General features: G+C 37.4%; 1 protein-coding gene across 1 annotated transcript in view; it reads left to right on the top strand.

Moving 5' to 3' along the window:
• The window catches only part of LOC136877771 (tubulin glycylase 3A-like), a 165,754-nt gene extending 158,885 nt beyond the window's left edge, over positions 1–6,869 (top strand). Inside the window, exon 10 of the mRNA XM_067151977.2 lies at positions 5,500–6,869. Within this exon, the coding sequence (XP_067008078.2) occupies positions 5,500–6,869 (1,370 nt within the window). The remainder of the gene's footprint in view (positions 1–5,499) is intronic.
• Positions 6,870–12,144: the final 5,275 nt, after the last annotated feature.

The following is a 12,144-nucleotide window of genomic DNA, read 5'->3' as shown; positions in this document are numbered from 1 at the left end:
GCATTGAACCCTCTTCCGTTGTTATCCTGGAATTTTCTACCCGGAACTCTCACTCGTCCCACGTCTTTGTTATCGCAGCTTTAATCTTTAGTAGTTGAAGGCATCATCTGCGATCATCGCGTGAGAAGTAGCTGCGGCAGCTAGAGTTAGGTCGAACAAAGTGATCCGTTCAAATCCTCACTTTGAATCCGTCAAACTTATATAAGAAAATGCAAAAGATGTACAATTTGACCTCACTTTGTCCCAGATATCTGCATTTAAGTATGCACTTGTCACTTCTTGTTACGTAGAAAGATCATTTTCTGTGTTCAAGAATATGCTGACAGATAAACGGATGAGCTTAAATCAAGACAATTTGGAGAAATTACGGTAGTTGTACAATGTTTCAAAAGGAACTGAATTTTGATTGTGCATATTTTCCAGTTTATTGTGCATGTTTTGCCATATAATAATTTTGAGATTTGATAGTGCATGGAAATCCGGGCTCTAGTTATTAGTAACTCTATAGATAAATATTACATAACTAAAGTTATATAGAATTAAATTTCCGATCATTTATTTCTTATAAATTTTTACTGTACCAGATATGATAACAGAGATGAATTTTGATTTTTGTTGCTAAGTCCACATCAACGCTGAGCATTGCTAACATGGAAATATTGTTTAATCGTGTTAACTGGCGATGGTTTTTGTCATGATTGTTTTAAGGGGTAAAACTACGTAGTCATCTGCCCATATTGACAAGGAGAATTGTTAAGATGATAATTTTTTTAAATGAGAAAAAATTGTAAAAGAAATATTGCTTGAAGGAAAAAAACACGAGGGAGTCATGAAAGAAGGAACCTTTACATTAGATACTCTATTTAATATCCCAGAGTTGGAAGATGGTGAGAATCTGCATGGAGATATCTGTTGGTGAGTGTAGGCTTACGTTAAATGCTGTGTCCTAAAGATCCGTTATCTTTCTTGGTGACGAGAACATCTAAAAATGGTACTTTACCATCAGATTCCATTTCCGTGGTGAAACAAATGTAAGGGTGCTGGTGATTAAGGTGATCCAGGAAATGACCAAGATTGTCTTCACCTTCAGTCCAAACAACTAGCATATACATCATAAAGAGTTACATGGGCCGTGAAAGTCTAAGTGATAATATCAAAGAGTTTGTCACCTATAACCTCCAAAGAAAGGAAACAGAAATTGATGGCGATGATGATGAGAATGTAGACGATAAAGAAGATGGTTCATGCCACGTGAAGTCCTACTGACATGCCCTATCACTTGTAAAGGATATTCAGTCTTTTTCCCTAGCAAAAATGGTGCAAAAATTGTTCAACATTATTTGCCATGCCCACATTGTAATTGAGAACCATGCTACCAGGGATAGCTTTGTCTAAGATACAATTCTGGATTACTGAAAGAAGTAAATGGCAGTACTGTACAGTATTACTATTGGTGTTATTTCTATTAAACATGTAATGTGTATTAAATGTATATGCTGTACTACTTTGCACTGTGATGAAGTTCTAAGCGAGAATAGATTTGTGTTAGTGCTGATGAACTAGTGTATATAAGTGTGTGATTAGTGTCATTATTGTATCTGCACAAAATCATATAAATCTGCTGCTGGATTATCTAATGGAGGTATGTACTTTTGACTTTTATTTTAATTTTTAACCACCTTTATGAAACGGAATCCTGTATACAGTGGAGGACAAGTTTTACTGTTTATTTAGAATTGTTTTATTGTGAGTTGGGTGACTAACATACTTCTCTAAGAGAGTTCTTTATTTAGTTTCTTTAAGGGAATACTCAAGATGCCTGGACAGTATCTTACAATGGTATATAAAGAATTCTCAAGTGGCAACTGACAGAGTTGAGCAGCTGCTTTATATCCTCCATAGCAGAAGATCTTTTAAGCACCTCTAATGCTTTAAGGTATCCCTGTGTTGTTGCACATAAGATAGTTTTTTGGACTACATCTTAACCTCACACTGTTTACTGTACAATATAAAATAACACCCTCACTTGGAGAATGGAGAAGGACTTAGCCATGCACCACGCTGGAGAGAAACTACCACCTCTGTAAGAACCTGTAGAGATCTAAATCCCTCTCTCTTAATCTCAAACTCAGACACTACAGCACCATCAGTACTGTATACCTAAGGTTCAGAAAGGGACAACTCGGAAAACTGGAACAGAAGTATCAAGAGATTCTGAGAAAAATCACGGACCCCACCAAAGATGAAGGTAAATACAAAATCAAGCACAACAAGGAACTCTACCAACAATGGCATTATGACAGCTATGAGAAAGAGGAGACTATTCTTCTACAGTCATGTAGAGAGGATGGAAAACCAGACTCAACTCAAGAGTCTTCTTCAACACCATCTCTAGAGGTGAAATGACTACAAGTGGACCAGCCTATTTAGAAAAGATCTAGAACAACTACAAATTGATCCCAATGGATGCAGGAATGAAAGGACACTCACAGCATGAGGATGGGAGAGTACTTTGACTTTGATAAATAATATAACTTCCATAACATACTGGATAAGTGAAAAATCTGTATGTCCCTGTTTTCAATATAGAATAAAAATACCCTTGGATATAAATGTCATCTATCCAGATATTTCTGATAATAGATTAATCTAACAATGGAAGTGATAATGAAAAAAGCCACAGTGAATGAAAATGTCAGATTTAAGCATTTCCTTGATAGAGGAATGTATAGTGATTGCAGAGTAGATTCATGAACAACCACATACTGGGCAAACAATTGCAAAAATTATGACTAACTTTCAGCTGTATGTTTGGAAAGCACCACCATCAAAGAGAACATTATTGGCCTGGGAAAGGAAGACTTCTATGACAGGACCTGAAAAGGAGGCACCTCAGAATGGGAAACTGTCAATGCATTTAGGAACTTGTGCTTCTGATGAAGAATCGATAACCCTAACCTCCAATTAAGTCCACTTGTAAGCATGCTTCTGAATTGGATGTTCCGTGTTCAACCCAACGAGACCACATGCAAAAGGATTTGAAAGTCAAAACCTATCGCCCTTTGCCAGTGAATAAGCTATCAGATATTGATTCAACATGGCATCAAGACTCATGGCAGTTGCTCTTTACCAGTTATCAACAAGAGAAGACAAAAGTAAGGTTTTTTTAAATGATGAATGTGCTATTTATCAGAGTTCTAAAGCAGGAATGATTATTTTTTGTCCAAGAAAACTCCACATTTCTTGAAAGAAATTCAACATGATCCATCCATTGTTACGATTTGGCTCCGTGAGTGGGGGCAGTACAATAACACCCACAGTATCCCCTACCTCTTGTAGGAGGTGACTAAAAATGGCCCCAGGGACTCTCAACTTGGGAGCGTTGGTTGGTACCATGGGGCCCTTTATCTGAGTCCTGGCATTGCTTCCACTTAGTTGTACCAAGCTCCTCATTTTCATTTATCCTATCCGATCTCCCTTGGTCGAATCTTGTTTTTTTTCTGACCCCGGTGCTATTAGAGCATTCGAGTGCTAGGGAGTCTTTCATTTTCATGCCCTTCATAGCCCTTGTCTTTTATTTTTTGAGGTGTCGGATCCGTTCCATTTCTCTCTCTGATTAGTGTTATATAAGGGATGATTGCCTAGCTGTACTTCCTATTAAAACAGTAATCACCACCACCACCACTGTTAATGATTTAGACCAGAGTAACAGAGGATCACCTTCTTGGACCATACTTCTTCGATGACCCAGTGAATCAGGAGAATTATCTTTGTATGATTATTGAATGGTTGTTTCCTGAACTCCTGAACACTGTATTGTTTCAACAAGACTCCATACTAACTCATTTTCCTCTCACTGTGTGATCACAGCTTATCAAGGTTTTCCTAAATAGGTGGATTGTTTGGGGACCCAAGAATCTACCTTCAAGTTTGCCATGCCCACCATAAAGCCCAAATCTCTCCACACCAGACAATTCTCTATGGATTATTTTTTTTTTTTGCTAGTTGTTTTACGTCGCACCGACACAGATAGGTCTTATGCTGACGATGGGATAGGAAAGGGCTAGGAGTGGGAAGGAAGCGGCCGTGGCGTTAATTAAGGTACAGCCCCAGCATTTGCCTGGTGTGAAAATGGGAAACCACGGAAAACCATCTTCAGGGCTGCCGACAGTGGGGTTCGAACCTATTATCTTCCGAATACTGGATACTGGCCGCACCTAAGCGACTGCAGCTATCGAGCTCGGTTGGATTATTATAAAGAAGGATGTATGCAAAAGGCACTGCATTACAAATGATGAGTGAAGAATTCTATATACAATGCCTTTAAAACTGTGATGCCACAAATGCTATGGAGAAATGAGTAAATGGACCTGGAGATGCATCTGTCTATGCAAACATCATGGAGGAATGCATAAATATGTTTTGAATCCATCATAGACAGGTAAATTTGTCTTAAATCTCTATTAATAATAATGGTCTGTGGCCTCCGAAGAAGCCTAGAGCAGGTCTTTCGAGTTGACGCTGTATTGGCAACCTGCGCGTCTACGAGAATGAGGCCATAACTATGATGAATTCTAACTGATGTAGATGGCACACACACCCAGCTCCGAGTCATCAGAATGAAGGATAAAATACCCACCCCAGCCGGGAATTGAACCTGGAACCCATGGAGCAAAAGCCAGCTCGCTGACCATTTAGCCAAGGAATTGGACAAATCTCTATTGAAAACAGGTGTATAAGGACTTTCCACCCACCCTGTATAATGATAAGTTATAATATATTTAAGTTGATACTAGTGGTCTGCTTCTCTTAAAGTGGCTATTTCTAAACAGGAGTCTGCTTCCATGGCTAAATGGTTAGCGTGCTGGCCTTTGGTCACAGGGGTCCCGGGTTTGATTCCCGGCAGGGTCGGGAAATTTAACCATCATTGGTTAATTTCGTTGGCATGGGGGCTGGGTGTTTGTGTCGTCTTCATAATGGCTTTATCCTCATCATGACACGCAGGTCGCCTACGGGCGTCAAATTAAAAGACCTGCATCTGGCGAGCCGAACATGTTCTCGGACACTCCCGGCACTAAAATCCATGTGCCATTTCATTTCTAAACAGGAAATAGTTTAATTTTGTTTCTCCAGTGTTTTTGTTAACCTACCTGTACCTTTTATTTCTTCTTTTACCTAGTTTTTGCAAAGGAGAGATCTGTGAAAGATGATATTTTTCTTTTGCAAACCTTTTTATTTGGTGATTTTATCCACGTTTTCCTTTTATGACTTTTTAATTTGGGAAAGGAATAGGTAATGTCTCAAGATACTGAAGAATTGGTAATGAAAGAGGTCATGACTCTGACCATCGACTGCCCAGCCGCCCTAACATTCCACATGTCAGCGATGAAGGATTTCTCCATTTCTTGATTGTTTACAGTGGTAGAGTTCTCTAATGATAGTAATAATTATTTTTATGATATTATTTATAATTGCTACATGTATAATTTTCTTTTTCAGTGGTGATTGACCGAAGATATAGCAGACGTGCCAATACAGGCATGTTTGAGTTGGTGTACAAACAGCATATTCCTCCAGCTCCTCCATACCTGGGGATGTCACTCTCTGTTCGAGGGAAGAAAATTAAACAGAGTCAAGCAAATATACACCGTCCACGAGGAAGTAGTGCCTCCATACGAAATTGTTATTCTCGTTCTAGAAAACGAGAAGAGAAATCACACCGTAAGCATAAGCCCATTCCAGTGTCTGTTCCTGTCACAGCACCTGGAATGGAAGTGTCAAAGACTCCAGGAGATTACATAGGTCCAATTATTGTAGACCTAATTGAAGATCTAGCTCGTCAATTGGACCAAGCTCCCAGAAAAAATACTAACATCCTCACAGAAAGTGATCTCTATAACATCCAGCAAAGACATTCAAAGGTGATAGAAGAAAATATCACAAAGAAAAATACCACAGCTTCTGGAAGTAAAACTAGTAAGCTTCATTGCAGTCAAAAATCACCTTTACATTCTCAGCCTACACCTAAGAAGAAGAAAGATGAAAATGTTCAACCTAGTAATAAAAATGAGCCCTCCAAACCAAAGGATGCCTCAGAAGAAACACAGAAGTCTTGCAGAGATTTTACTAAAACTGAAAGAGAGAATGGTCTTACTCATTCTAAAAACATTGCTAAAATTACTGCTGATGATTTTCTTCCCAAACGAATGAAGTGCAATAGCTGGAAAAATAGTGATGATGCAATGAAATCAATGGAACTCTTCAATGAATGGAGGCAAAAGCTGGATCGAACGAGAGCCAGTTGTGAAGATATGTTAGCCAAACTCAAGATGTCTGGGGAAAATGAACATTTATCACCAAAAATAAAAGTAAGTTCTGTAGATAATAATAATACTTGGGATGGGGAAAATGTTGATAACCCAACAATAGGTGACATAATCAAAAAACTATCCTTAAAACAGCCAGAGAGAGAAATATATTTTAACAGTAGGAAAGGTTTCATGGATCCTTTACCAGAGTATGAAAGCAAAGATAGAGAGCAAAAGAAATTATTGAACTTGGGTGCAGATGAGAGTAGTGAGCTTTCACAGAAAAATAAAGAGAGTCCACATCGTCTGGCAATCACTCCTCATGTATACCATCTTTCTCCTGTTAGAGATGTGCTGCCTCACATCAGTAAGCAACATGCACCCAGTACATCTTCAGAGCATGATCGCAAAACGGATAATTTTTATGCAGTTGGTATGAGTTTAAAATCTTTAAGGGCAAGTTTTACTCAGAAAGAACATTTACTAATGCCACTGGGTTCAGACAGGTATTTTGAAATGAATTCTGCAATAACACAACCAATGGGAGGAAACTTCCTTTAACAGTCATTCAATTATAATGAATATCTACGCACATTGCTCTTACTATTAGATTGGAATAAAAATGAGGCTATAAGCCATTTACACAGACTATTGATAAGGGAAAAAGTGCAGAGCCTTTGGAAACCTTTTACACTAACAAACTGTAAATACAATTTAGATTCATCTCCTCTAGATAGAGACTGGAATTATTCAATGACTTGAGAACGCAAAAAATTGTATTTTAAACTATGAAAATCAATGATTTAAACAAACAATTTGATATTTTCAGAATACATCAAACTTTAATTTTTAAAAATTACAGTACTCAATTAATATATTCATACATTAGGAGACAACTTTTAAAAAATCTAATTTTCAAAATAAATTTCAGAAAAAGAATTTCTGTTCTGTAAAAAGATTATGCTTATCTGAAAGAAAGTTATTGTAAACAGAAAAAAGAAAAAAAAAAAACATTTGCAATCAACATTTGCACATAGCATCCATAACAATTGAAGAATGCAGTATGCAAAATCTGCCATAAATAATGGTCATCCCAATCATCATTAAAATGATGTATACTTCCCCCCTGCCCTTCCCCCCAAGTTCAATTGATTTTCATCATTGTAATTCTTTCATATCTGTGATAATTGCACTCTCAGGTTGGAACAAAAGTTCAGTGTTTTATTTCTTTGGAAAGTTTTGATTTATAGGGTCAAACATGCTCACCGCTTTATAAAAATTGTTGCTCGTAATACATTTCATTTAATTATTCAAATCAGCATTGTTAGGCATTGTTTTGGTCTTAAATCTGATAGAGGTGAGCTGTAGTGCCCATGCAATAAATGACGTCAGAAGTACTTTCTCATCATTAGAAACATGTTTAAACACTTCTGACTCAGCAAGTCTTTTCTCAGACAAAAAACTTTAAAAATCTTTCAACAGCCATATTAGCAATACGAAATTAAAAATTTGCTCTTCACTTTTCAGTTTCCTCCTGAATTTGCATCACTTTATGACAATATTAATATTTTGCTACTGCATATGAAATTCACGATTTTTGAAAGTTTATTTTCCTTTTTAAAATATCAAACATTTCTGTACAAAAACCTGATTTAAACATGAAATAACTGATTTTGTCACAATTCACAAAATTCATGGTCATGAAATATCCCAATCTCTACTTATAAAAGGTTCATTGATTCCCAGAGTATGATTAAGAAATGGAAGATGGTGGGTGAGTGATAGAATACATTGCCTGCCTAAAGTAAGCGATTTAATTTTAATTACACGCTTCACATATGGTATTTCTTGTTTGCAAACGTCTCTTTTCTGGGTCACTATTGCAAACACAGTAAGGAAAATTAATATTGTTAGCCTGTGGACAAACTAGGAGGCAAATGCAATGTTCAAATGTTCCACTGAGCTGTTTCCCATGTGTTTTAGAGTCTAGCACTTTCTTTCAGTGAATATCTTGAATAATTATGAACTGAGCTAGAATTTGTTTCTGGGATTAGTTAAACAAAAGGGCCTAAAGGAACAATTAAATTACACAATTTTATGAATAATTAATTCTGTTTGTAAAATAGAAATGAGGAAAGAATGAAGATTTTTTATCTAAACCATCCTTACGAGTCGTCAGAAGAATAGCAACCTGGAATGTACGAGGTCTCTTGCAGACGGGAAAAATTCACATCATTGAAAGAGAAATGAAACTTCATGATCTGGACATACTTGGTCTTAGTGAGACACATTGGAGAGGCTGTAGCCATTTTATGACTCAAACAAATAATACAGTATATTTTTCTGGAAGTGAGGATATGAGTTGTAATGGTGTTGCTGTAATAATTCCAAAGAATCTTAACAATGCTGTTATGGGTTGTGATCCCATCTGTGATAGAATCATCAGTATTAACATGAAGGCTTCTCCTTGTAATATCAACATCATTTAGGTTTACACCCCCACTTCAGTTTCACTAGAAGAAGAAATAGAAGAATTTTATGACCATCTGGAATATACCATCAGTAGGATACCTAAAAAGGAAATATTACCAAGGGAATTTTAATGCAAAGATAGGTAAGACTATAGATGATAGACATATGAGACCTATGGTTGGACTGTTCGGTCTGGGGGTGAGAAATGAACGCGGGGAGCGTTTATTAGAATTTTGTGTGAATAACAACTTATCTATTTGTAACACCCTCTTCCAACATCATCCAAGGTGTCGCTACACGTGGATTTCTCCTGGGGATAAGGTTAAGAATCAAATTGATTTCATTTTGGTGAGGCAATGTTGGCAGACTTCAATCCTGGATTGTAAGACCTACCCTGGAGCAGACTGTGGTAGTGATCATATACTGCTATCTATGAAAATGCGGATAAAATTGAAATCATTGAAGAAGGTGAGAGTAAAACAGGTACGCATTACTGACAAACATATTCTCCATGAGTTTGGTGAACAAATAAGAACAAAATTCCAGCAAGTAGAGGAGGAAAGTGCTTCTTCTCAACCATGGGACAGGATGAAGGAAATCATCAATTTATCCCTTCCCGAACAAGTTCCTAAGACCCCTCAAGCAAAACATCCCTGGATTTCAACATTTACACTACTGTTGATTGAAGAAAGAAGCACATTGAAGAAACGTGGTATACAAACTGCAAAAGATGGGGAAACATGTAAAGAACTTTGCCGAAAAATACAGCGTAATTGTAGATTTGACAAAACACAGTATCTTACCAATATCTGTAATGAAATAGACCACCATCACAAGTTAAATGAAACACGTGACCTTTACAAGAAGATAAATAGCATCACCCGAGAGTTCAAACCACGTACATGGGTGATTGAAGACACACAGGGAAATGTAATTGGTGACAAGAAAGAAGCATTATCCAGGTGGAAACAACACTGCGAAACCTTATACTGCAAAGGTAATAGCATAAGAGAAGAGAACAACTACATGGAATGTGACATAGAGCTTGCTATCCTATTTAGTGAAATTGAGAACACCATCAAACATTTGAAAAACAACAAAGCCCCAGGCATAGACGGTATTACTGGAGAAATGCTGGAAGTAATGGGAGAAGAAGGCCTCCATGCTTTACAATCAATATGTAATAAAGTGTGGAAAACTGGAGAATGGCGTAAAGACTGGACTACATCTGTTCTCTTCCCCCTTCACAAAAAACGGTCAGTTAGGGACTGTTCTAATTACCGCACCATAGCATTAATATCACATGCTAGCAAAGTTCTGCTGTACATAATAAATCAATGACTAAAAACTTTCTTGCAATCTCAGATCTCTGCTGAACAAGCAGGTTTTGTGGCAGGTAAAGGTACACGAGAGTCAATAACAAACATGAGGCAGATAATTGACAAATGCCGCGAGTTCTGTGTCCCTTCGTATATTTGTTTCCTTGATTATATAAAGGCCTTCGAATGTGACAAATGGGACAAGTTGTGGGAAGTGCTCAATGAATGTTGAGTCCCAAAACACTTAACGTCATTATTGAAAGGTCTTTATAATAGTCATAATGCAACCATAAGGGTGGATGGTGAATGCTCAGAATTTTTCAATTTGACAAATGGAGTCAGACAAGGTTGCATAGTGTCACCCCAACTCTACAATATCTATGCAGAGTATGTAATGAGAAGAGCACTGGATGGCTGGGACAGTGGAATTTCAATCGGTGGTAGGAAAATCAACAATTTATGCTTTGCTGATGATACTACACTCATTGCAGGAAGTGGACAAGAACTTGATGAATTGCTCTCTAGAGTGACAATCATTAGTTCAGATTTTGGTCTAGAAATTAACATGAAAAAGACCAAACTAATGGTTATCAACCGACAAAGTCAAATCCCAATCCAAATATCAGGATGTCTGAAAGATCTGGAGTTGGTGAATGATTGTGTATATCTGGGCTCCATAATCAGTAACACGGGAAATTGTGATAAAGAAATAAAATGACGGATTGTCCTAGGTCGTGCCGCAATGGTTAAACTCACAAAGATCTGGCAGAACAGGGCATTATCCAAAACAGTGAAAATAAGATTGGTGGAATCACTGGTGTTCTCTGTTTTCCTATATGGTTGTGAGACCTGGACTGTGAAGGCTAGTGACAAGAACCGAACAGATGTTGGCGGAGAATGCTCCATATACCATGGACAGAAAGAACAAATGCCTCTATTATAGAAGAACTGAGCATCACAAAACGTTTATCTTCCCGCGTTAGTGAAAGTTACCTCCAGTTCCTGGGACACATTTTGAGGAGAGAAGGAGACAATTTAGAAAAGACCATTTTGCAAGGCAAAATTGAAGGCACCAGACCAAGAGGCAGAACAACAAGTAGATGGTTAAACCAAGCAAAGAAGATCACCGGTCTACCTCTTCACAACATCTTAAGAAGAGCTGAAGACCGCTCAGCATGGAAAAATCTCGTTAAGGATGCAGTTACTAACGAAGTGAAGAAATGAGGTCACGACGCTCAGCAATGAGTAAACCGACTGATGATGATGATAATAATGTATTAACTGCAATGCAGAGTTCTAAGACTTGGGGTTCAGTAAGATGAAGCAGTATCTCATTTTTGACTCACTTGTATGAAAATTACCATGGTTGAAAAATGCCTATCCACTTAAGGAATTTAATTCCCAGCATGGAAATGTAATAGGGCCCGGGAAAGACCCGTTTCTTTACTTTTTGTTGTAATTGTTCCATATGGAATATAGAAACAATATCCCCCATTTGCCTTGGTACGGAGATGATCAGATAGAGAAAAATATTCTCTCTAACAGCCAGTTGCTCCCTCACCTGAGCTACCTCAAAGTCCTGTGAACTCAGATCCAGATCCAGACTGCTCCACATTTCGACACTGGCAATGCGTTATAAGTTGAGGTCAAGTTAGCAGTACAAGAGGGTGAGTTCAAATGTTTAAAACTGTATATCAACATTGGTTAAGCCATTTCAAACACATGTGAATTAGTGAATGGGCTTGTTGAAATTTAAAAAATATGCTTGGGACTATTATATTCATCTTAACTGTTACGTATTGCTGTACCTGGTTAGGGTACTCTATATCAACATTTATCTATAAGCTAAATAGAAACATATTTGGTTCATTTAGTGCTATGTATGCAACAATGTTGCACATATCACATGGTCTTTATGCCAGTCCTAGCTGAACTAACAAGAAAGGATTTTAAAAGAATGATTTTTAAACATTCATAAAGGCCCAACCTGTAATCCTGATGAAGTCCATACAAGTACTAGATTTCTTCTCCACAGTGTTTTAAAT

The sequence above is a fragment of the Anabrus simplex genome, chromosome 7 (assembly GCF_040414725.1).
Source record: "Anabrus simplex isolate iqAnaSimp1 chromosome 7, ASM4041472v1, whole genome shotgun sequence".
Lineage (NCBI taxonomy): Eukaryota > Metazoa > Arthropoda > Insecta > Orthoptera > Tettigoniidae > Anabrus > Anabrus simplex.
Note: the sequence above shows the minus strand (reverse complement) of the source record. Positions and strands in the feature narration are given on the sequence as shown.